The sequence below is a fragment of the Procambarus clarkii genome, chromosome 80, assembly GCF_040958095.1.
Source record: "Procambarus clarkii isolate CNS0578487 chromosome 80, FALCON_Pclarkii_2.0, whole genome shotgun sequence".
NCBI classification, from domain to species: domain Eukaryota; kingdom Metazoa; phylum Arthropoda; class Malacostraca; order Decapoda; family Cambaridae; genus Procambarus; species Procambarus clarkii.
The window spans coordinates 21,560,336-21,586,030 of record NC_091229.1 but is presented as its reverse complement, the minus strand read 5'-3'; the positions used below and the strand labels follow the sequence as shown (position 1 = coordinate 21,586,030).

Genomic DNA, 25,695 nt, shown 5'->3' with positions numbered 1-25,695 from the left:
GTTATTTGAACTTTGGGAACTTTTTCAGGTGAAGGCATTACAGGAACTTCGTCAGATGACACTTCAGCAGTAGGCGATACTTTAGGACGTTCATGGAACAGCCTTTCTAGACTTTCAGAGGAACTTGTAGCATCTAAGACTAACCCAGTACCACATAACGGATTCTCACGAACCCAAGTTTCAATTTCCGGCTGTTTTCGTGTGGATGGATGGTCGAGCGCAGGGATAGTTGAAGGATCATCATCATCCCCTTCTTCTTCTTCCTTCTCCTTTTCGTCTTCACTATCTTTATTCTTACTCTCCGGTCCTGACTCCGACATACTTACGGGTTCCTGATAGCTATTATCTACTAGTCGGGAATTCTTGCCTCCAAGACTACCATCCCTGTTAGATTTGCTTTTGGAAAGCTCAGTGTCGCGGGAATCTTGTTTATGATTGGTGAGACCATATTTCCTTTGTTTACTGTCTTGTGGCTCAACTTGTGGGTTTAGCATGCAGGTTCTCTCTTCTGACGGTGCAATGTCTTGGATTTGATCTCTCTGGTAAAACTGAATGACCTTCGCTTGTTTGGGTTTATTTTGAGCTTGGGCAAACGTGTTGTTGTCCTGGATTTGCTCCGAGACGCAATGGCCCGTGTTCAGATGTCTAGACTCGACCTCAAAATTCAGGGTTCTACTGGAAGCTGCATTGTTGTCGACTTCCTCAACTTGAGCATCGCTCGGCTCTCTTGTCTCATGGTGTAGCGTCGCAGACGGTTCCATCTCGCTCTGGTCCCTCACGTGAAATTCTTTGTGTGGACTACTTTTGCGTTTTCTCTCCAGCATTTCGGTATCTTCTGCAGGGTTTGCGTCCCCTAAGAAGGCTTGATTAGCAGACATCTTCTGGTGTAAGATATTCTTACTTTGTGGTGTATTCTCCTTTATATGTCTGTCTATTTGACTGGTGCCTTCGTAGGACGTAATACTGGATGACTGTCCCTTGTTGGTCTCTTCTGTCGGTTCTTTGGAAAGCATTTCAGTGACGCTGTCTGTCTTACGGCCAATTTCTACCTCTGTTGAGCAAAACCGGAATTCACAAAATTCTGACCTCCATGGGATGATTTCCTGCACTAATGGTTTGTCCTGATGTTCATCCTCATAGTCTCTCTTGCCATCATCTTGAGATTCTAGGACTCTCGTGTGTAGAGGCTTTCGAGCCAATTTAAGATCTTTGTGTTCGTTCTCCTCCCACAGTGTTCCTCGAAGCACTTACGATACTTGTAGTCTGAAGGGCCGATTCAGTTTTGGATAACTCGGACTTGAAAGAATTCTGCTGCAGAGTTTCTGCTCTCCGCTGAGTGGTGTCACCTCCGGAGGATGCATCAGCAGCTGCAACTGACGCAGGCTGCCCTTGCCATCTGGATTTCATGGAAACTGTGATCATCTCTGACTTTCTTCCACTGATTATATTCATCTTTGCAGCTATTAATATCTTCCCATTTTTCCTTCTCTTCTCTCACTTTTCCTTCTTGAATCTTCCAGCTTGGAGCGATGGTTCCTTTTGCTGCGTCATCTCCGTCATCATCTTGTTTAGAATGAAGAGATTCCTCGGAGTTCCTTTCATACGAGTCCTGTTTCTTCTTGTCTTCGATAGACCTCCCAAGGACCCTATTGGCCCTGTCTTCCTGCTGCCTTCCCTCCCACAGGTTCTTGATGCTTGCAACATGCCTTTCTTTGATCTTTATGCTTAGCTGGTACCCTGAAACCGGTATTGTTTTGGGCTGCTCCTCTACCTCAGCTTGTTGCTGTCCCTGTGCTTGAAGCCGTCCCCCAGATATCAACTCACTGGCAATCTCTGCTTTACATTGAGTCTTTGATCTACCCACATCATTGGAATCATTGGTTTTGGAACTGTTTTTCGCATTTAAAAATTTTGTTTGGGTTCTGCTACACTTGACCGCTTCTTTCGCGATTATTTTCGTATTAGGAATCATTTTAACAGGTTCTATATCTTGAGGACTGTCATGCTTTCCTTTATGTGTATCTGCAACACCTGGAATAATGTTTCCTTGTGGTGATCTTACATGTAATATCTTTGGGTTCGGACTCGGAGTCTTACGAGCCTCGCCGATGCTCCAGATTTGCTGTCTTGCCAACACAGTCCCCTTTTTTATTTGTTCGAAGCCAGGGACTCGTTCCATGACTTTATCGGGATCGATTTCCTTTAGGCAAATATCATCCCCGCAACGCCGGTCTGTCTCTGTCGGCTTCAAGACTGTAGGGACACGATCACTGCGGAGACCTGATGGGCCAGAAGCTTTGACGTTTCTTGATTTTCTTAATTTTTTCCACTCGACGTAGATTCCGCGACCTTTTTTTAACTGAATCATTATCGACTCCAACTTCTTCTTCTCCTCCAGAACAGCACCTTCGGGGATCCTTACGCTTGGGTGTCTACCAATCAAAGACTTTTCGAAAGACTCCTCTCCTGACTCACGAAGCTTGGGTCCCTTTTTATTCTTCTGGGATCTCACTTTGCTTTTCAAGATGCTCTCAGCGTTCATACCATCCGACGTCGTCATACTGAGCCACATCTGCCTTGTGGAATTGACACGACCTTCCTGAATGTTGGGTTCAGAAAGGGGTTCATCACATCGAACTACTTCCCTGGCATCTACGCCTTCAGACGTCTGAGGGGGTTCGATCTCCGGTTCCTGAGATCTAGCAATCGAGTCTTTATCTTGATAGCTAGTCGTCGGGATTTTCTTCCCGTGGTGTTCGTCACTGGGGATCTGGGCGTCCTCGGCATGTATGGTGGCCTGGGCACGCGCCAAATCTGCTATTAGCTCCTTCTTCCTGGCGACTTCCCTCGCCTCCCACAAGAGTTTAGTGTCAACTACAGTCCCGTTCTTTATCTTTACACTCAGCTGATAACCCAGTGATGGCTTGTGTCTGGATGCCCCTTTACGATGTTTCTGTTGACTAAGACTTCCTCTACGGTCACTGACTTGCGGCTCTGGACGAATCACATCATCTTTCGTCGCCGGTTCTTCGTTAGATGGTGGAGTTTCTTCTAATTCAGATTCCTCTGTAACCTCAAGTTTCCCCTCCCACTGGCTCTTCCTCATCTGAACAATTCCTTTTGCAATCATCTTGATGCTCGGTCGACGGTACGCGGGAGCCCCGTCTTGTGGTGCCACGGGTGTCCCAGTAAATGACTCCTTCATAACTTGGGATGTAATGATCTCTGTGTACTTTTCCAGACTCTCTGTTGGCTCTGATGTGTTTTTCATAATATCTTCAATGCCTGCTTCAAATTTATTTTCCATTTGTTCACCAACTGCAGAGCATTTTGAGTTTTTGTTGGCATCTCTCAATGATGGAAGAACATGACTCTGGCACAGTTTCCTCTCAAATGATTGTTCCATTTGTTTGCCTTCCCATAGTTTCTTGCCGCTCCTTACAATACCTTTTTCTATCTTCTTAAAACTTGGCATTCGCGAGAGACCACCAATGTTTTCGTAGTCACCCCCTTCCTGGTCACTGGTTTTCTGTATTCCGAATTTCTGGCGATCCGTTCCAACTTTTGGGGAGACTGCGTTCTCGCGTTCGGAAAATGTTCCCTTTGGTAGTACTGCGAGTGTTTTGTCTTTTCTTGGTTTTGGGGTCAAACAAGATTTGTAATTTGGGTCTAATATTCCATCAGTTTCAGATTCTTCTGATGTGTCTCTTCCCCGCTTGAAATATTTGAATTTCCTTTCTTTGTTCTTTTTGGTTTGCACTCTTTTTTTCAAAACATTCTCAATCTTTGTGCCATAAGACTCGACCAGACTTGTTCCATTAGATTCGACTTTACTTGTGCTAGAAGACTCAGTTGGACTTGTGCTAGAAAACTCGACCGGACTTGTGTTAGAAGAAGACTTGACTGGACTTGCACCAGAAAATTCGACTAGGCTTGTGTCAGAAAACTTCACCAGGCCTTGACGAATCTCTTGCTTGCTCTGAAAGAGATGCATTTTAATGTCGTCCTCGTGAATGTGCTCGGAAGACCGACTCACTTCTGCGGAACTGTGGTGTTCAGAGACCTTATTCTCGTCACCAGTGACGGCGCCACTTCTTGTAAGATCAGCCGACTTCCTGGTGACGGCTGGTGAGGACGTTAAGCTAGAAACTCCTGCCTCTTCAACATCTTCACTTTCTTCAAATAAAGAATTCCAGAACTGTTGTCTGGAGGTCACGAGATCTGCGAGAGTCCTGGAGTGAGGCCGACGTCTGCTACCATCATCAAGAGGATTTGTTTCGAAAGATCTTTCATCGCCGGAGTTATCGTCGTTAGAAAGACCTTTACACTCGTGTAGTTCATGCAATAAGCTATGGTGAGACTGAGAATGAATTGAATCATCAGTTTTCGCATCATCATTAACATCATCATCACTATTAATCAAATTATCTTTGCCAAGTTGAAGCGTGGATGATGAAGCTGTCAGTCCTACAGCTTCAGAGACCCAGTGTCCAGTGGCACTGTCACTTGCAGATAAACAAGGACCAACAATCAAGTCTTCATATTGAGAATGACGTCTTGGCTTTAGCATGGATGAGGGAGTGGAACCCTCCATGTTTAGCATATGCTGAAACTCGTTAAAGATGCCATTGATTCGCTCAATATACAGCGAATTGTTGTGATCCTGATCGTCAGATTTGCGGTCCTGAGTCTGTAGGGTTGCAAGATCACTGGCAAAGCAAGAGGAGACGTCACCATCCTCTGGTCGCTTGCTTGTCTTCTCGTGGTGGGTGAGGAACGCATCTGTTTGGTCCTCTGTCACATCAGAGTCCAGCACACTTAACTTGTGTATCAAAATTTCATCTATAGCTGGACACAAGTCACGGGCACTCTCGAAGATATCTGAAGAAATTTCTGATAGCGTATTTTCCTTATCAGTGTGCGATTCGGTTCCTTCAGGAGATGCTGTGTCTAACTGGTTCTTGACCGTCGCTTCGGGCGAGAGTCTACCACACACTTCTTCGGCAGGACATGAAGAACTGTCTTGCTTTTCATTCTTATTTTCTGGACCATCTAGGTTGGTGGAGAGCTTGGAGTTGTTCTCTGCCTCGTCTGCCTCGCTCTTAACACTATTATTTTCAACTAAAATATCATCGAGTTCCCACTGAGCAAAGTTGAGTACCTTGTCAGAAAGACCTTCCTTCAGCTGGCTTACCAGGTCCTCGGCGGTGTTAGCTGCCTCGCCAACCAGTTCCTCCAAGCTGATCAAACGCTCGACGATGGGCGTGTGACCGGGCTGACCCAACGACCTGGAGGAACCTCCATGTGAAATTCCATTTTCTGAGGTTTCTTTTAAATATTCTTGGCCTTCATCTCGTCCTCTCCCGCATTGATTTCCCCTATCGTCACTTCCCTCGCTGTACACACTCACATAATCCAGAGTCTGACGTACTGAAGCAAGTAAACTATATATTCCATTCGTCTGGCTATCGCTAATTGGATCATGACCTGGGTCGGCTTCATGTATATTGATTGTTGTGTCTCCCAGCTGAGCCTCGTGTTGTGGGTTGGTATGTGTGGCCGGAGATGATGACCTCTTGGTATCAGTTGCTTCTGTATACTCTGAGTCTGTGTCAGACAGCTGTGAAGGCTCATAGTCCAGAGTGCCTAAAGATACAGAGTCTAACATTTGTATAGGCGCAGATTTCTGTAATTGTATAGGTGTAAAGTCGAACGTGTGGGAACGGTTTGAATCAAACTCTTGCATGGGCTCAGAGCCAAACTCTTGCATTGGCCCAAGTCTTTGCAATTGGTCTGAATCAAGCCCTTGCGTAGGCAGCCAGTCATACAACGTCTTCACCGACTCTATGACTTCCCCACATTCATTTACCACACAAGAATCGTCGACAAAAATCGCATTATCAGGGGAGCCAAAACCCGAGTCCAAAACCCAGCAGGGAGGTTGGGTGGACGTGATCACCTGCTCAGTGCCGAGGTCTTCCTCTGAACTATCAGTCTGTCTTTCAGCTAAAGCGTCTTCTACTTCCGGTTGCACTGTATCTGCCATGACCAGAGGCTGAATAGCATCACTGCTTGTGGATCCCGGATTGTCAGCGTCAATAAGAGATTCGGAAGATCCACGTAAAAAGGCGAAAAGTTCATTAGTAACGATGTCCCTCTCATCTTGAGGCTTGATATCCTCACTGTGCGTGGAATTCGGGATGTCATTGAGAGATCCAGTGACAAAATCTACCGTATCGATGTATCTGGTATGCTGGATATCATCCTCCAAGGGCTTCTGCAGGTTCCTGGAGGTGCAGTGGTCGGGCGACTCGAGATTAAGGAGGCTGGTCGCGTTAGTTTCCTCTCGTGGCGGCAGAGACCTGGGCTCAAGTCCCAGAAGATCGACAATGGGAAGAGCGTCTTCATAATCCTTCGCATGTCTCAACAAATACGATGAGTGTGATGAAGATGACGAAAATGATGAGAATGAGGCATGCCATTCGTTGTCTGCACCATCTGTTTGAGCAACACCACCTTCACTTGCGTGCTCAGCTGGGGAGCGAGTATGGAGATGTAGGGCTTCTGGAGAGTCTAATCCACTTGAGTTACAAGTATTAAGGTCAACTCCCTGATGCCCTGCATGTGGACAAGTTAAGACTCCGCCATTTTCTGTGGTCCTTAAATATGGATTGGAAGGTTCAAACAAAACTTGGGCGTCTGGAGATTGTTCCCTGCTGTCGTGTGGAGCACTTAACTCTTCTTTTATACACCCAGTCCCTTCTGGGGCATTACAAACAACTTTTTGTATATCTGAATCATTTCTTACTTCAACACCAAGGCTATTTGGTGATCCTTCACCACACTCTGTTTCCTTGACGTCAAAACTTGTCCAGCGAGTGTCGAAGTCTGCTACCGTCAGGGCTTCATCAGCCTCAAGCGTTGGTGTTGACACTGATGTATCTGAAGATGCATCGACAGCCACTAGGTCATCTGGTGAGATACCACTAAAGATGGGAAAAGTGTCCCATTGCACCTCCGGTATTGCAAATCCTGGATTTGTATCCATAATTGTTCCTCCTAGGTGGGAGGGAATTCGTTTCAAGTTCTCACCACTAGCTGTCGCCACTGACTCCTCGGAGGGAGTCTGAGGAACGACTGAAGGACAGGCTGCAGAACCTGGCTTCTCAACTTCTCCTTGTGATGACGGTGAGTGTTCGCCATCACCACTAAGGCTTCCCTTTGCCGCCTGAAGCGCATGCTTTACATCAGCCGTGCAAAAACTGCTTGCTTGCATTGTTTCATCACTAAAACACTCCCCAGCCCATGATCCCATTTTAGAGGGCTGGGAAAACGGGTCCCTGCTAGTCGTCACAGAAAACGAGTCTCTGCTTGTCGTCACAGAAAATGGGTCACTGTTAGTCACAGAAAATGGGTCGCTGCTACTCGTCACAGAAAATGGGTCACTGCTAGCCGTCACAGTAAAGGTGTCAATAGTGAGCGGGAAGACGTCACTCAACTCATCCAAATGCACATCTCTGGAATGCCAAGTCAGAGTCTTAGGTTCCTGCAATAAACTGCTTGCGCCACCGGGTAATTTTCTGTTGTTGCCGAGGGAGTAAAGGACAACATTACTGGTGCTCTGGGTAAGCTCTACGGCCATTACTGGAGAAGCCTCGGCACTAATACTGCCCTTACTCTCACCTTTATCTGTCACCGCTTCTGTCGGATCGATAACGTCCTGAAAACAACCAAGCTGTTGAGGGCCGCTACTCTGAAAAGAGGTCAAAGGTTCTTCGATGAAGTCCACATCAGCGGGACTGTTGATACTACCGTCGTACTCTCTGCCTTCAAGAGTCCCTTCGTCAGTAGGTTCTTTGCTTCCTTGATTGGTCACGTATTCTTCACTGATGGCATGGTTGCCTCTTGCTTCCTCCGAAATGCTTTCTAATTCTGTTTCCTGACTAATTTCACCAACTGCGGGTACTTGAGAGCCAACAATAGTTTCCCCCAAAAAATCCTCCCCCTTTGATATCTCGTTTCTATCAGTGTTACATTTAAGTACATTTTCTCTCGTTTCGAGGTCATGGGGTTTTTCTGTAGATAACAAAATTTCTTCATTGTCTACCTCTGCTTTTGTATTTTCTTCATGGGAATTAGTACAGTTTAAATTTGTTTCAGACTGTTTGCTGCACCGTAAAATAAAGTCGCTAAGGTCCTTCGAATCCCTATTGGCTCCCTCAGCCGCCATGGTTAAATAATCTTTCTTATGAAGAATTGTATTCTCTGATACAAGCTCAGGACGTGTAAGGCCATTTACTGGCATTGTTAAAGCTATCGCATCCCCCAATTCAGAATTTCCAACATCTAAAAATTGAGGTGCTTTACATGCACGAAGGTCCAGGAGATCATCTATCATGGAAAAACAACAAGACTGACCTTGAAATTTTCTCTCAAACTCATTCCCAAGTGGGAAGTGGTCATTGACCTGCTCACCGGCTATCTGGAGCGTCGGTTTCAACAGCTTCTCCATCGGAGGAGCAAACGTATGGTCGGTTAGCACACTCTCCCGCCCTAGATGAGTGACAACATACCGAGTTATGGTGGGTACATCTGCCTTCACAGCGGGAGATTGGGAGGCGCTGCTGGTGATGATGATGGGGTCTGGAGAAGCTGGGGTGAATAGGGTCTCCATGGGAGGGAAGAAGTATTGGGTGGTATCTGCTTCTTCTTCCAAGAAGCTGACCGTTGAGTTAGCTTCTTTTTGTGGGTATCGAGGGTTCCTCTCCCGAGGATTCACTTTTCCAGGTTTTGAGTTCGAGAGCTCTTGGGAGGATGGATCAACAAGCTTCGTTTGGATGTTTTGGTTTCGAGTGATGATTGCGTCGTTCTCATTCTCATTTTCGTTTCGATCTTCATATTTCACGATCTCATTTTTGTTTAGATTTTTATGTTTCAAATTTTCAGTTTTATTCGAACTGGCAAGTTCCTCCATGACGTTATTATTTAAACTTTCCTGTTCTTCATTTTCGTTTATTTTTGGACCTGTGTGATTCTCAATATAATTTTCATTCATAGTTTCTATAAACTTCTCTCCACCATTGTTTATTTTTTGTATTATGTGATCCTCAAGCTCAGGTGAATTTCGATGCTTTCCAGGTCCAAGTTCTCTCCCAGCTTGAAGGATTTGATCCCGCTCAGGATTAATTTGCTCAGCATTTGTTTCACTCTTGGAGCTGGCTTTCTTGCTACTTCTAGATGTTCTCGAGGTTATATTTTTCTTCGCTAGGGATTCTGTCTTTTGCATTTTCTTGAAGACAATTCCCGTGTAGGAAAGCCGTCCGTATGTTACAACTGGTTCGTCGATATCACCATCGTCGTCATAGTCATCGCCAGAAGATGATGAAGATACATTGTCTGGAATGAGCTTTACCATTGCTAGAGGATGATCATTGTGTCGGCTTCCTCCCATCACCTTTGTGCTGGACACTTCACCATCACCATCCCCAAGCTTTCTCGAGAAATCTGAGCATAAGTTTGTCGTTTTAGGGGATGCCTGGTGAACCTTTGGGAAATCAGGTTTCCACCAGTTCTCAGTGAGCCTGGACCTTGCGCCAGTGAGCCTGCTCTGTCTGGGCGGCCTGATTGGCGTTGCATCCCGTTCCTCCTCGTCCTCCGAGAGTTCCTGGATGGTGTGAAGCTTGCTACGGTGGCTGCGAGCAGGCTTGGTGTACTTGGGTTTTTTCTTGACCGCGCACACCTCGATGTCGTCCTCGTCCGTCAGGGCATCAGATTCGGAATTGGACGAGTCGCTGTCCGAGCCTGGTGTTGTGGACATACTGGGGCTGGCGGACAAGGGTATGACCAAGGGTTGACTGCTCTTAAGTGGGCCGACACGCATATCGTCATCAGAGTCAGTTTCGCTGCCATTCTCTCCGCTTGTAGTGTCCCGAGTCGGAGGTTGTGAAGGCACGGCGCTCACGTCGACGGTCGAGAGGCTAGCCGATGAGTCTGTGTTTGGCTGCGGACTGAGTGGGTAGGATTCTTTGGTTTCTGAAGTCGAATTTAACACTAGTCCTTCTACTCCAGCGGGTGTCATATGGCATGAAATATCTTGAGACGATTTTATTTCATGTGAAGCTTGTTTTTTCTCTGATTCAACAACAGCATCTTGTGACGTTTCTTTAGAGGCTTGCAATGTGGAATGAATTTCAGATATTCTCCTTAATAGTTCAGCACTGTCTAACACTGTGGCATTTTCCCTTTGTCCATCTAATAAGTCTTGGTCAATGCTGTTCCATGGTGTGCGTGTGAGTCTCTTAAATTTGGTATCAAGAGAGTTAGAGTCGTTAGGCGCCAGAGGTAATGAGATCATATTCTTTGAAGACTTTTCCTCATCCTTGAAAGCCAACTGTTCATCAATGTACCTTTGAGGCACGTGGAATATGTCCCCAGAATCTTCTGTCCCAAAAGTGAAATCGCTGTCATCCGTGTCTGTGTCATTTTGTTCGTCAACCTTGACATGTGTCTTTGAAGCTGTTGACTCTGTGGCTGTTGGCGCCTCCTGACTCGTCTTGTTATCCTCCGACCATCTGTTGGCTGTTGCTGCCTCCTGATTCGCCTTGATCTCCTGTGACCGGGTGAGGACTGAATCTTCCATGTGTGCAACTGTCGGTTGGTGACGAAGCTCAGCAGGACTTCCGTCTGTTAAAAACAGTGCAACTTCCTTCTTACTCTGGGAAATGGAGAAGGAAGTCTGGCATTTTAATGTGTCGGGGTCACTGTCTTCTTCAACTGACCTTCCAGGAAGCGCGTTGTATTCTAACTGTTCTTGCTGGCTCTCCGCTCTCGTAGAAATCAACATTGCATCAATGAACTGTTTCGGTATCAGAGGATCCCCACAGTCTTCTGTGCCGAAAGAAAAATCACTGTCGTCTGAGTTCTCTAGACCTGGTTCCTCGACCATCAAGTAGCTGTTTGATACCTGCAGCAGATCCGCTTCCTTGACCAGATCCGCCTCCTCGTCCTGATCCTCCACCTTACTGTTACACTCCTCATCATTGGACAAACTGTCAGACAACACCTGTGTAATTTGTCCAGATGCAAGGCTACTCGACACATTCCAGTAAGTTTCAACTTCAGCATCGATTGACTTTAGTTCAGCGGAGCTGTCACCCCGAGGGTCGTCCTTTAATGTAAATTGTATGCTATTCCCGTGAGCAGAGTTCACCTGGGCTTCTGTGGACACAATGGCCAGTAAATTGAATAAACTTTCCTCTGAATTATCTTTTAATATGTTTTCGTGAACAGATGTGTTTTGTGGACCATGTCTAACGTCTATGGGGTAATCAGTGGGTATCTCTGAAGTATCTGTGAAGTTTGGGGCCATTTCTGATAAGCTAATTCTCGTTGTTAGTGTTTCCAGCGACACCTGGATACTTGGCAGACCCGCCTTTGGAGCTGCCAATGACGGGCTGACAGTGGCGCCAACGGTGTCCTCTTCCGTGCATGATGGGTTGACAGCAGTGTCAATAGAGTCCACCCCACCTGCGTCCCCATGCGGGGTCATTTCCACACTGCAAGTCGGTATATCTACTCCACCCAGAAGCGAGGAAACAGAGGGCGCTGACAATGGGTTTAAAGCCGATTTGTATGAGCGTGGCCACGAGTCTGCAACTGTCCTGTGCGATGTTAGGACGAATCTCTTTTCTGACGCTACTTCGTCTGTATTGAACCCCTCGAGAGTGCTCAAATGTCCTCCCAGTGGTTTCTGGGGAATGGCGGGTTTGTCTTGCATTAACTCCTGCGGTCTGTTGGGATCTGGAGTGTGATCATGAAGAGGTAAGTCATCGTCTGAATGATCGACTGGTTCACCAGTTCTACAAAAAAAATTGTGTAGAGGCGAGTGAGGGCGATGAGGCAAGGATTCTAACGCAACAGGGCACAGCAATTTCCTGTGTTCTTCAAGCTCTTCTGACTTGTCAGGAGAGGTCTCATCCGCCTCAGCTGGAAACTGAATCGACACCTCAATTTCCTGACTGAACTCCCCACTGCTGTAGCCTGCACTGAAGGGCATGGAACCAAGTTCCCTCCCTCGTAATTTATCACTGTTAATGGGCTCATTTGTGGAAACCCCAGAAGAATAATTTGACTCCAGTATTTCATTTTCTCGCACATCTGACGCACATAAGCTCTCAGGAATGATGCGATAAGTTTTCCCACCAGCAATTACATCTACCGAAACCTGGTCTTGTAGACAGTCGTAAGTGTTCTGGCAGTTAGCTACGTCCTCCACATGAATATTGTCAGAATCATAATTGAGGTTTGTATCGTACTTATAAATACAATCGAGGCCGCTCTCTGCCGTGGCCCCGAACACTACAACTCCGGGTACAGGGACTTCGTGTTGAGAAACGGGCTGCACCGTTCTCCTCTTAGGTACCCCGGTGTCTCTGTAAGACATGACACACGAGTCTTGCCCTGAAGATCTTTCTGACTCTTTGGTGACAGAAGATACGAGAGAATCTTCCCGATTTGCATCAATATTCTCAACACTAGACGGAGAAAATAGCTTCCTTCCTTGATGTTCTGAAGTTTGAATACAAGCTTCACTTGCGTAGCTCTGCAGCTTACGCTCCTCTATTATATCTGCTGGGACACATGCGTTTGGTGGTGTTAGAGGTTTCCGCAAAGCTTCATGCGCATTTACCGGTTGCTTTGCGCGAGCAACATCAACCGTTGCATTTGGCTCTTCAACATAATCAATATAACCTGAGAACTGCGTCTTGGATGTAGTACGTACAGTCGATTCCTCTTGTGAGCCAACATGTATTGTTTCCTCGAGTGGTTCCTTCAATATACTTACAGGTGTATATGGCTCCTTCAAGTGGCTTACAGGAGCATCTTTATCTGTCAAAAAGTCAGCAGGTGTTCCAGACTTCAGCAGATCTGCTGCAGATGTATTGGCCTGTCTTAAGTCTGCGGCAGTAGTTAGATTCTCCAGAAAGTGTACAGTTCCATGTCGCTCGTCCAACAGGCTTGCAAGTTCAACTGTGTCTCTCAGGAGCTTTGGAGGTGAAGCTCGTTCCTTAGAAAACCCTAAGAGTAAAGTTGAATTTTCGAGCGAATCTGACGGTTTGATTGAATGGAATAAGTCTGAAGACACATTTGCATAATCTGGGAGGTCTGGGAGACTATTTAGTTTGTCCAGTTGGTCTTTAGACGTAGGTGGATCCTTCAGGAGTTCTGAACAGAGACTTGATTCCTTTAGGCAGTTTGTATGTTCTGCCGACTTATCCAGGAGGTTTGATGTCGACTCGTCCATTTTCAGAGGCGTAGGCGACGCCATCTGGAGTTTCGAACTCATATTTAACGCCTTTGGAAGTTGTATGGCTGTTGATAATTCTTCCAAAACTGCTCTGGATTCTTCCAAATTCTTCTCAGACGTGTTCGCCACTTGTAAGATTTCAGAAACCTTTGATTCACTCCAAACGTTTATCGGTGTATTTTGATGTTGAGAATCTATAGAATTAGATACATCGTCCTTCAATCGGGCGGTGGTACTAGATTCAGGCTGGATTCCCATCCTCACTGGTGAGTTTCCTTGAGGATCTGAATCCTCCTGTTCATCAATAAATGAACTTTGATCTTCTTGAAAATATACCCCAAACTTTCTCAGCTGGTCATCAGGTATGTTCTTCATTATAGACTGGTATTCATTGTCAGTAGTTTTTCCAGTTTGATCGTCAAATCCAGAATTGTCATGAAGAAGCTGCTCGCTTTCCTGAAGTTCCTGAAGAGGATGGTCAGCAACTCCTACTGCCATCATCTGAACTGGGTGTTCATGAGCCTTCACCTGAAGACGACCGATGGGAACAATTGGATGACATCTGATGCTCCCTTCTCGATTCCATGAATCTATCTTAGCTTGATGCGCTCTTCTGTAAGGGTCCTCATTACTACTTCCAGGCCCAGATGTTTCCTTCAATACACTCCATTCCCGAGGCCGACCATCGAGATCTGTCGGCTTTTCCTGAAACTGGTCAACAGGTTCAATGTTTTCCCTACAAAGTTGATTAACAGTTTCCGTTGGCTCTCTCTGAAGCTGGTCGATAGATTCGATTAACTCCTCCTGATGTTGATCGACAGGTTTCTGAATCTGCTGAACAGATTTAAGTGCCTCCTGGCGGTGACCTAAAGTTGGATATGATTCTGTTCTGAGTTGATCTACGGATTGCTTTTGAAGTTCATCCGCAGGTGTGACGAGATTGATCCGTTGTTCGCGGAGTTCGCCCATATTTCCAAGAGGTTGGCCGAAGGGCAGAGATGGCCTCTCTCGAGATATATCCATGGCCTTCATCGAAATCTTTTCCGTGCCTTTACATTGCTCTTTGTGTTCGTTAACACATGCTGCTTCAGGAGGCGGCAAGTGAGTGTGTTGGTACAGATCTGCAGGAAGCACTTGCAACTCAAGTTTAGCAACTCTGTCTTGTGAGTGAGGGATAGTCCCCACTTGATAATTATCTGGAACTTGATAGTTGCCTGGAACTTGTCCTTCAGCTGAATCATTCATATGTTCGGTTATTCCTTCCATTATTTTGTCCCTTCCGTCTGTTTCTTTGCAATATCCAAGTTCTGATTGTGCCTTTGGTGGCAGCACCGAGGCAATATCAGCACTGGAAGTGTCCTTCAGCGCTGAACTGTTTGTTTCAGCATTCTCAAAGTGTTGTGCCAAACGTTTTACCGTTCCCCTCATCACTACCACCTGATGGAACAGACCAGCAACACCTGAGGTCTCTTGCTTTAGCTCATTTGAAGACGAGTCGAGGTTTAGATCGTGGTCTTGAGCCGCTTTTGGAGAGAGGTCTACATTGCCGGAGGGTCCAGTAGTGTAGTGTTTGCTTAGACGCTGTACTGATGTCTGCACGTCTCTGATGTTTTTCTCCATGGTTACCAGCGACGTCATAAGCTTTTCTGACTTCTTGTGGCGTTTCAATTTCCCTGTGGTATGGGAAGCATTATCCTGTCTAATTTCCAGTTCGTCTTGAAGAACTGATGTGTCAGAAATCGTCAAACTCTTTCCAGTTTCCAGGTTCTTAGGTTCTTCTGGTTGGTGTACTGTAACGTTACTAGACGAGTCTCTGGTTTCTTCATCTAGATTAGAAACTCCAGCTACATTAGACCAATTGTTTCCTGGAATATTCATGTGTGAAACCTGATGGACGACTCCGGTACTTTCAGAAGAATAAGCCCTGTCACTTAAATGATCTTTACTTACTGGCATTTTAGTTGCCCCATTACCAGGGGTCATTTCAGACGAGTCGCTCCCGTGCTCCGTTCCCAATGGTTCTTCGTTATCATCCCCAAAAACAAACTTCTTGAGCTTCCGCGAGAAGGCTCTTTGTGTCCTTTGCTGTGCGGCCAGACGGGAGACCTCAAATACAGACCGGAGCTGGGAGACTCGCTGCTCCGCCTCGAGGGCGATCATGTCTGATGCCTCGCTGCAGCTGCTGCACGATGCACTTGCTTCTAATGCCTCGCTCCCTGAGGCACTGGATGGCAGGGGGATCTTCTCCTGCAGCGTTTGTAGCGTCGGTGACACGCATCTCACAGGCGACTCTTTGGCTTGTACCGATCTTAATAACCTGTTAAACTTAACTAAGCTTTTCACTCTGCCTTTGTGTGCGGCAAGTTCCATCGATTGAAGATGTGGTTGGCGGGGCACTCCAGCTGTATTATCAGGTGGAGAGTCCACTCTGAGTTGATTTAGGCGAGCCATATCTGGAGATATTACTGGAATGCGGATAGGCTTTCTGGTCAACTTCTCCTTCGCCACATTATTTTCTTGGTCTGATTTGGCTTTATCCGTCTTGTTCGTGGATTGTGGATCGTGTGAAGCGTCAGTATCGGTTTCTGAAATCATGCCTCTCGTGGTTTCTAAGCCAACTGGCAGTGTACTTGGGGGCTTATAATCACTGTACTGTGATTTGTCTTCAGACTTTCCTGAAGTTTTACCTCTCTGAAGGGATGAGATTTCTTCCAGGGATCTCGTTTCGAACATTGACCTGAACCTGGACACTGGGCCAGGCGGGGAAAGGTTTGTTCCAGACACTGGGCCAGGCGTGGAAAGGTTTGTTCCAGACACTGGGCCAGGCGGGGAAAGGCTTGTTCCAGACACTGGGCCAGGCAGGGAAAGGTTTCTTCCAGACACTGGGCCAGGCGTGGAAAGGTTTGTTCCAGACACTGGGCCAGGCGGGGAAAGGTTTGTTCCAGACACTGGGCCAGGTGGGGAAAGGTTGGTTCTGGAGCGACCGATAGCTTTACTTCCTGCGCCGAGTGAATTATCACTTTGAATCTCGAATGGGACAAGGTAACATTCTTTGGAATTTTCATATTCTAAGATTCCATTCTCAAACAAAACATCTGTTCGCGCAACTTCCGAAGACGAAGTAAGCTGACCTCCTTCGGTCATTGGGGGCGGGGGCTGACTAGACGAACTCAAAGAACTTTTGGGATTAGCTGCGTGTTTACATAGCTTAGGATTGTCATGGGCTTCCAGGGACTTGTTAGCTCCAATGACACTTGTCTCCAGAGACAATCCACCAGATGAACCAGACGTCTCAAAGGGCACTCCGGCAGGCGACCCACAGGCTTCAACGGGCATCCCATATGACGGACTGTAGTGCTTCCCACTTCCCTCATAGATGGTGTTCCAGCTGCAGCACTTGGCATGTCGTGCACCCAGTGATTGGTGGTAGAGGCGAGTTTCCTTCGTTGGGGTGCATGGGAAGATATGTTCATTCTCATCTGCGTCCTTAAGTTCCCCGTCTTCCACCATGTCTCTTCTCATCTCCAGCTGTTCCTTGTTGCTTCTCTCGGCCTCAGATTGGTCCCTGCTACCTCTCGAGGCCTCAGATTGGTCCTTGCTGCCTCTCGAGACCTCAGATTGGTCCCCGCTGCCTCTCGAGGCCTCAGATTGGTCCTTGCTGCCTCTCGAGACCTCAGATTGGTCCCCGCTACCTCTCGAGACCTCAGATTGGTCCTCGCTGCCTCTCGAGACCTCAGATTGGTCCTCGCTGCCTCTCGAGACCTCAGATTGGTCCTCGCTGCCTCTCGAGACCTCAGATTGGTCCTCGCTGCCTCTCGAGACCTCAAAGTGGTCCCTGCTGCCTCTCGAGACCTCAGATTGGTCCCCGCTGCCTCTCGAGACCTCAGATTGGTCCCTGCTGCCTCTTCCAACTTCCAGATGGTCTTTGCTGACTCTTAGTACCTCCATATGATCCCTTGATCTAACTGTGTGTTGAGACATTCTGCCTTCTGGTGAATTTTCTGGGTGATCTTCAAAATTTCCACTGGTCTCATATAGACTTTCATCAGTCTTATGTAGGTGATTACTGGCCTCGTGTAGGACTTCCGTGGTCCCAAACAGGTCATTAGCGGTCTCTTTACTGGTCTCACGTAGGGTTTCAGTGGCCTCACGTGAGCCTTCAGAAGGGCATGGAATGGTCTCGAGCTTTTTTTCAGTGATATGTAGCAAGTTCTCACTGGTCTGTTGGGGCTGTTCATTAGCCAGCTTGGGACTGGCTGCTTTTGCAGGGAAGCATAACTCTCCAGATGAAATTTGAGAGAACTTTGCCGTTTCATCACTTTGTCCGCTCACTTCTGTGTGAGGACCAAGCAGTCTCCATGGGTTATTGCCTTCAGTTGTCAACTGCTTCAGGTCTTCCATTCCTGCAGGTGATTCCATGTTGGCCTCATCTGATTCAGCTATTTCTGTTGGCCGGTGAAGTGGGTCTATAGCTTCAACGAGAGATTTGCACGATTCTTCTGCCTCCACAGATGATTTGCAATTTGTTTCTCTTCTGCTCAGCAAACCATCGACTACTTCAGCTATTTCTACATATCTTTCCAGGGAGCGTGCTACCTTCCTCAGCACTTCGTCTGGGTCAGTCATTGTGTCACTCGTACCGGATACATTTGAGCTCTCTTGAAGGAGGACTTCACATTTCTTCAGCTCTGACTCCCATCTGTTCTCATCTAATGAGTTTGGTTCAGTTTCCTCGTCGATGGTCTGAAGGTAGTCCATGGCAACAGTAGCGTCGTCGTCTGCTTGCACTAACACTGATCTGTTTACTGTTTCATTGTCTATAAGTGTTGCGTTTGACTCGTGAACGACCACCTTTGGGATAACCAAGGGTCTCTTTGTGTGGGTCAAGAAGTGCTCGGGGCTGCCGTCTTCCGCATCCTCGAAGCGCTCTTCGCCCGGCTCCGAACCTTCACAGCTCTCCATCGGTTCGGAAACGTCGGCGCCTTCTCCGTCAACATTGTCCTGGATGCCCCTGCCGACAGAATAATTGCTCAAGCTATTGCCTTGATTATCCATCAGTGCCTCAAGTTGTTCGTCGCCGTCTGCTTCACCACTTGGAACCCAAGTCGCATTTTCTTCCCCAAACACACGTTGAGGTTTGGCGTCATTCATCGCTAGAGAACAAGAAGAATCAGACTCTTCGCTGAATCCGTAGGCTATTATCCTTGATGCTACTTCAACGGTCCGCAGCGCTTCCTTCTTTGGTTTGTGGTCTGTGATGAAGTCGCATATGTTCATGATGCTACTGCATGCATCATCAACTTCATCCGTTGAATTTGGCCTCAAACATGTCGATATAACTGTATCCGGCTTTCTCCAAGATTTCTCGTATAGACCATTGACTTCGGGAACAAATAGTTTCCCGTTTTCTTCCTTTTCGGTGTACAATCTGATTGGAGGGAATCCTTCAATATTTTCTCCATCAGCTGTACATATTTGTGTGTCTTGCAAATCATGCAAGTTCTCATCAGTATGAGAATCTTTGAGATTTTGTATATGTACCTCTTGGTCAATGTCCAACACATCTTCAGAACTGGTGATCTCGGTTCGTATGTCTAGTTCTGAAATTAAATCATCAGAGGCATTATTTTGTAAATTTCCTATAGTGTCCCGTTTTCTCTGCGAGAAGTCATTTATGTAATCAGGTGTATTAAATGATTCTGTGTTTCCGGTTTCGTTGCTTCCTTTAGTCTCTTCTGCATGACACACCTGACTGCAATCTTCCTGTGTCCTTTCTTCTGAATGGCACATCTGACTGCAATTTTCCTGTGTCCTCTCTTCTGCATAACATATCTGACTGCAATCTTCCTGTGTCCTTTCTTCTGAATGACACATCTGACTACAGTCTTCCAGTTTGCTCTCCGTAAGCGTGGGAATCGCGTCGTCTAATGGCTCAAGCGGAGAATCAGACGATCGGACATCCGGATGCCGAGACGATCTTCCGACGGCGAGGGCAGAGATGCCGAGCCGCGGGAAGCCAGTGTCCGGATACTCGTCCTTGCTCTCGAACGAACTGGTCCGCATCTTCCGGAAAGCCTGCAATAAACACACCATTTAGGCACCATTGGCATACACGTATGCCAGTTATTTGCAAGTTATCAATAACAAGCGGTGCAAAATATAACTAAAATCATGTCAGTTATGAAATTATTACATTGTGTAACGATTAAAATTTTCCAAATGCCTATTCCTTAAAAAGTATAGAAAATGGGTATTATTCTCCTCAAGCTTTGACCTTTGCCTTAGACATCTTAGGGAAGACTTCTTGAAGGTACATGATGGCTGCTGTCTTGGGAAACGTGTCACAGCTCTTAATAAGGAATCGGCAGCCTTCAGGCACCGTTAAGACATCTTCCTTAATCTGTCTAGTGGCCCAAACTCTCACAAGTCAAGCCTGGCCTCGGGCCGGGCTTGGGGGAGTAGAAGAACTCCCAGAATCCCATCAACCAGGTAACGTTTGAGAGGAATAATCCCTATTTTATATACTATTGAGGCATAAATCTGAAAACATCACGGATTACCCAGAAATACAAATCATGTTACATTGTGTTATCAAAGTTAGATGCAATAAATATTACATATAACCTGAATGGTCCCTAGGCTGTATTTTTAAATACTTAATGAAATAAATGACATGAAACCCGAATATACATACAAGAATATATATAATTTATATATATAATATTATATATATATTGTGTGTATATTATATATATCTATATATATAAGTTGATCAAGTTGACCAGCGAACTCAACCTCTGGTTCCTGGACGAAGGCATTCTTGTAAGCCCACATGAGTCTTTGTTGGCAGAGTCCCAGCAGGTGAACTCCCAGGGAGAGATATCAGGATTTCGTCATTAACCCTTCCAAGGTAAACCAAGTATGTAAGAGTCGGTAAGAGGCAGTAACAGGTAGGATTAAGACGGACCTGACGCGCCTCCGGGGAGCGGCCGATGCTCTCATCGCCCTGCAGCACGACGTCCTCAGTCCCGACGTGGACTACTCGACGCACCACGCGACGACGCAGGATAGTTGACGAACCTGAGGGAGGCCACACACACACCTGCACTGGTCTGACTCGCTGAGGACACTGGGAGGGGGTGTGGGAAGGAGGGAGGCTTGGGTTAAGGGAGTGAGGAGGGTAAGGAAGGTCTGAGAACAGGAACTGAAGGGATGGAAGAGCCTGTGTTATTTCCATGGAGGAAGAGGGAAAGGCAGGTCTTATAGGTGCAGGCGATGAGTCACAATAACGTGGCTAAATTATGTTGACCAGACCACACACTAGAAGGTGAAGGGACGACGACGTTTCGGTCCGTCCTGGACCATTCTCAAGTCGATTGTGAGTGGCAATCGACTTGAGAATGGTCCAGGACGGACCGAAACGTCGTCGTCCCTTAACCGTCTAGTGTGTGGTCTGGTCAACAGGTCTTATAGGTTATTATCAAGAACAGTCTATCTTAGATCACTAAGAGGGGTAAAGGTTTGTGATGAAGAAGAACTTAAGCAAGAACGTTTTTGGAGGTATCTGAGTAAAAATAGTAAACCTTGGACTAAGTAGATAATCACTGTTTCACGTGGGTATAGCATCGCAAACAAAAAAAACGTGATCAGCAGCGAAAGGGTTTACCTACCTGAGGGCACCAGCCTTGGCCCTATAGGAGATAGCAGTTGTGTCTTCCTTGTGTAGGGATCCCCTCCTACTTCTGCTGACTGGGGTGACAGGATTACCAATCTCAGATTCAGTGTCACTGTCCTGGGTGGAGTGAAGGATTTGGCACTGGACGGCCGGGCGAATGTTCCTGAGGCAGGGCAAAGGTCAGGTTAAGTCAGGTACTGAATATTGGCAGTTACCTTAAACTATAATACGACGGAAGCATACCTTATACATACTGTATGAGAATAACTGCATTTTTGGAGCTTTAAGAACGAACTACAGATGAATACCTACACAATATGTAAAATAGCACACATACTATTCATATGTTTAGGTAGAGTATCGACATGGAGCTACAATAAATCTTGCATTATTACTAGTTCCATTGTATTATTAATGGTACTGTATAGCTACTTCTTAAATGATTATTATTTGCATTATTATCCAATTTTTTAATAATATATTAACTCATATTAGTCCTAAATTCCCATTCTTTCTCTCTCGTGGTGTTGTTGTTCTCCCCAGAGGGGCTTGTCACCGCCAGGGGGGAGCTTAGACCCCCCAATTTCTTCCTTCCGAAGAAATTGGGGGGTCTAAGCTCTTTCTAAGGAATTTCTTTCTTCCGAAGAGGGGGCTTCCGAAGTGAGGTTACTTGTAACTCAGGGTGGGTTAATCCCACCCTGAGGGAGAAGGATGGGAAGAACTGACCAGAGACTCGTCGACGACGACGCAGTAAGGGGAGCCGACGATGTGCTGTCCTCGCCAGATGATGGCCAGGGAGTGACGAGACATCTGGAGAGGCACCCAGGCCACGCGGACCTCGCACGACCCCAGTTCGTACTCCAGCGGGATGTTGTGGCGTCCCTGTGGGAGGGGAAGAGGGTCACGGAAGATGGAACAAGGGACAAGTAGAGAGAGGAGGCAAAAGATGCAATAGAAGACACGGAGGATAAAAGGGTAGATGGAAGAAATTCTGTTTCCAGGGAGGACTATATGCTCAAATTCTGGAATTACGCTGAGTTAGTTTCTGGAGTCCGCAAGAGGACTCAGGTTCCAGACACCTATAGTGATTTAGGGTCAGGGAACACGAGACACTGTTCAGGGAAGCCAAGAAGAGGATGAAGGGACCCTGAGGAAATGATTCAGGGATATTATGGTAAGGATTCAGGGACTGTAACCTCATGCTCCAGCGATTCCAAGATCCGAGGACATCCAGTTTTTGGGGTTCCAGAGACTGACTTTGAGGGCATCTTCGGAGTTCGAGAACTGACTTTGAGAGCATCTTTGGAGTTCGAGAACTTACCTTGAGGGCATCTTCTGAGTTCGAAAACTGACTTTGAGAGCATCTTCTGAGTTCGAGAACTTACCTTAAGGGCATCCTTGGAGAGGTAGCCGACCCTCGCGGGGGAACGGCTAGTAATGCGATGACTGCAGTAGTCATTCAGGTCGTTCTTGACCTCCACCACCAGGTCGATCCCCGTGGCCCCAGCGAGGTAGAGGGTGAACCTCGCTCTCCGACCCACCACCCCCAGCTGGAGTCCCATCCCCCGGGCGATCACCTGAGGGAATCAAACGAGTAAAAAATATGGGACCACGGTTCGAGACCCATATAGCCAAGGTGAATGGAATCAAACGAGTATTCAGGAAGATGGTATTAGGCTTATAGGCTATTAAGTTCTAAGGGGTTATTAAGACCATCTTAATAGTTTAGAGACCATCCAGAAAGTTTACCTTTGTCCTGAAGATAGTCTAGGACTAAGGTAAACTGTGTACATTCATCAAGAAGCAGGATATATCTCTCTCAGGTTATCTTGAGATGATTTCGGGGCTTTAATGTCCCCGCGGCCCAGTTCCTCGACCAGGCCTCCACCCCCAGGAAGCAGCCCGTGACAGCTGACTAACACCCAGGTACCTATTTTACTGCTAGGTAACAGGGGCATAGGGTAAAAGAAACTCTGCCCATTGTTTCTCTCCGGCGCCCGGGATCGAACCCGGGACCACAGGATCACAAGTCCAGCGTGCTGTCCGCTCGGCCGACCGGCTCCCTTGATATGTGCATTTAGGGAAGCAGGACACCTCTCTTAGGTATGTGCATTTAGGGAACACAATAATAATAATAATAATAATAATAATAATAATAATAATAATAATAATAATAATAATAATAATTTTTATTTAGGTAAAGGTACATACATAAAGAGATTTTACAAAGTTTGTTGGCTTTATAGATAGAGCTAGTACATACAATGCCTAAAGCCACTATTACGCAAAGCGTTTCGGGCAACAATGAAGTTCTAAGGACCAATTCAGTGAAGAAATCACAACACTCATATACTAGCAAAATAGAGAGATATAACCCAATAATTAGTACCTGTGTTGACTAACTCAAGGTATCTGAGCTGCGGGTAAGACTGTTCTATCCGTTAATGATTCTTGAAGAGAATTATTAATGTCTCGTGACCACAAGCAAAATTAAATCCATTAGGAAACTTTCTCTTAACTAGCCAATTAAACCAACTACAGAATAACTTGTTTAGTAACAAACTAAAATAAATATTTGAATAATTACGGGGTTGTACGATGGGCTCGAACTCGTGTTCCTGGACTCCCTCAGGCGCACGCACTACCAACTGAACCATAATGGGCTAAAAATGGTCCTTAACTAGACTGGACTCTTAATTGCATGGAGTTTGGAATGCATTCGTCCGGGTCCTGTAGCCCATCTTGGCTCAGTCGGTAGTGCGTGTGCCCGAGGTGATCCTGCTCGCAGGTTCAATGTTGTCGTACAGATATTAGAAGTATTCATAGATTAATCAGGTGATTGTGATTTTCATTGTGTATTATAAAACATTTGTTTTATACTATCCGGGGTATCCGGCTGTGTCCGGCTGTGTCCGGCTGTGTCCGGCTGTGTCCGGATACCTTCCCTCTCTCCTCTACACCTTTTCTCCACCTCCCTCTCCATCCCCATTCCTAGCATCCACCCCCTCTCTCTCTTTCTCTCCCAAACATTGAAAATACTGCTTACAACTCTACGGAAAACATCTGCCCAATTTCATTTCAGATGGTGAAAATCACAAGGGGGGGTCGCTATAGTTGCCGATATTTATTAAACGGTGGCACTTGGGCCGACCTCGTCTGGTCTATAGCATTTACTTGCCCCCCATGTTTCATGTTGGAAAGTTGGGGGACGTCGAGGCAAAATATTTGACCCCCATCCTTGTACCCTGGCCCACCCCTGTACCCTGGCCCACCCCTGTACCCTGGCCCATCCCTGTACCCTGGCCCACCCCTGTACCCTGACCCACCTGGTGACAGCCGAGTGTTTGTGCGATAGAGTAGGGGGTAACAGGTGGGCCCCCGAAGACGTGGCGTCTGAGAGCAGCATATCTGACTCCTCGGAGGAACTGGACCAGAGCAGCACGTCCCTTTGTCCCATCACTGATGCTGCTGATGTCCTGTGGGAGATGAAATGCTGAGTGACCTCTACAAGGGATGCTGCAGCATGGGGGGGGGAAATGTTGAGAAATGCTACACAACGTCCTGCGAAAGATGCTTAGGCAAGATGAGATGTTCAGTAAGAGATATCCAGCATCTTTCAAGTCCTACAAGACGAGAGAGAAAAGGATATTGTCATTATCATGAAGACCTGAATACTTATCAAGATGTTTTTTATCTCGAAAGATGTACAATGTTGCTGATGCATTGTGGGCCACGTGTCTTAGGAAGGCCTTGGCTCAAACTATGTGAAATATTGCATGATTAGTGATAGTTAGCTATCGACAGAGGATAGTTAGCTATCGACAGAGGATAGTTAGCTATCGACAGAGGATAGTTAGCTATCGACAGAGGATAGTTAGCTATCGACAGAGGATAGTTAGCTATCGACAGAGGATAGTTAGCTATCCACAGAGGATAGTTAGCTATCGACAGAGGATAGTTAGCTATCGACAGAGGATAGTTAGCTATCGACAAAGGATAGTTAGCTATCCACAGAGGATAGTTAGCTATCCACAGAGGATAGTTAGCTATCCACAGAGGATGTTTAGCTATCCACAGAGGATAGTTAGCTATCCACAGAGGATAGTTAGCTATCCACAGAGGATAGTTGGCTCTCCAGATCCCCCAAGGGATTGGTAACAGCTGATGTAAATAGTGCCACCAGTCGACTACTCAGCTGGTCACATTCTGAGGTGATTAGGCAGTAGGTGAGTGCCAGAGGGCCGTGCACACCACCTGTGCAGGTGGTGAGGGGTGCCAGGTGAAAATGGCACCCAGGTGGTTATAGCGAGTACCCCAGCTGGTAATCGAAGTGGTGGTTCTTGACAGCTGGTTGTTTATGCTGGTAGAGAGACGAAGTGGGTGTGTGAGTTCGTCATATCGGTGTTGACAAATGAGAGGGAGGGGAGAGGGGGAGGGGGGGTAACCACGTGACTTAACAAGCTCAGCAACACAAGAGGATCTATTCCCGTTGACACTGTGAGGCTTCCACCAACAAGACGTAACCACCTTGCCGCCCCAATAACTCCTTCTCCCCAATATCAACCCCTCCTCATACACACAGTCGCACCCACGCCCCCACTTCCATACTGTACACCTACACCAGGACCACACCTTCGAAGTCAGGGCGACACACTCACTATTACACCTCCCCTCTACACCCACGAACCTCCGATACACCCCCCACTGACTAGTG

At 46.7% G+C, this 25,695-nt stretch overlaps 2 protein-coding genes across 2 annotated transcripts in view; both read right to left on the bottom strand.

Annotated features, from left to right (window-relative positions):
- Window position 1: 1 nt before the first annotated feature.
- On the bottom strand, window positions 2-20,381 carry LOC138357925 (uncharacterized). The gene is made up of 4 exons (XM_069315102.1): window positions 20,274-20,381; window positions 1,379-19,381; window positions 42-1,187; window positions 2-10 (listed from the first exon to the last, which is right to left on the bottom strand). Exons 2-4 carry the CDS (start codon window positions 19,367-19,369, stop codon window positions 2-4), a joined length of 19,146 nt encoding a protein of 6,381 aa, XP_069171203.1. The 5' UTR covers window positions 19,370-19,381; window positions 20,274-20,381.
- Window positions 20,382-20,966: 585 nt separating this feature from the next.
- LOC123746278 (filamin-A) overlaps window positions 20,967-25,695 on the bottom strand; it is a 39,461-nt gene continuing 34,732 nt past the window's right edge. The window contains exons 5-8 of the mRNA XM_069314898.1: window positions 24,308-24,457; window positions 22,367-22,558; window positions 21,708-21,863; window positions 20,967-21,144 (exon numbers count right to left, since the gene is read on the bottom strand). Coding sequence (XP_069170999.1) covers window positions 21,091-21,144; window positions 21,708-21,863; window positions 22,367-22,558; window positions 24,308-24,457 — 552 coding nt within the window. The 3' untranslated portion in view covers window positions 20,967-21,090. The remainder of the gene's footprint in view (window positions 21,145-21,707; window positions 21,864-22,366; window positions 22,559-24,307; window positions 24,458-25,695) is intronic.

What these genes read in the sequence shown, in the direction of transcription:
- LOC138357925 (XM_069315102.1), bottom strand. Translation starts at nt 19,369, where the DNA reads ATGCGGACCAGTTCGTTCGAGAGCAAGGACGAGTATCCGGACACTGGC. An exon ending in AGATGGCAAGGGCAGCCTGC is followed by an intron (nt 1,188 to 1,378) that starts GTCAGTTGCAGC and finishes TTGGCTCGAAAG; the next exon opens with CCTCTACACACGAGAGTCCT.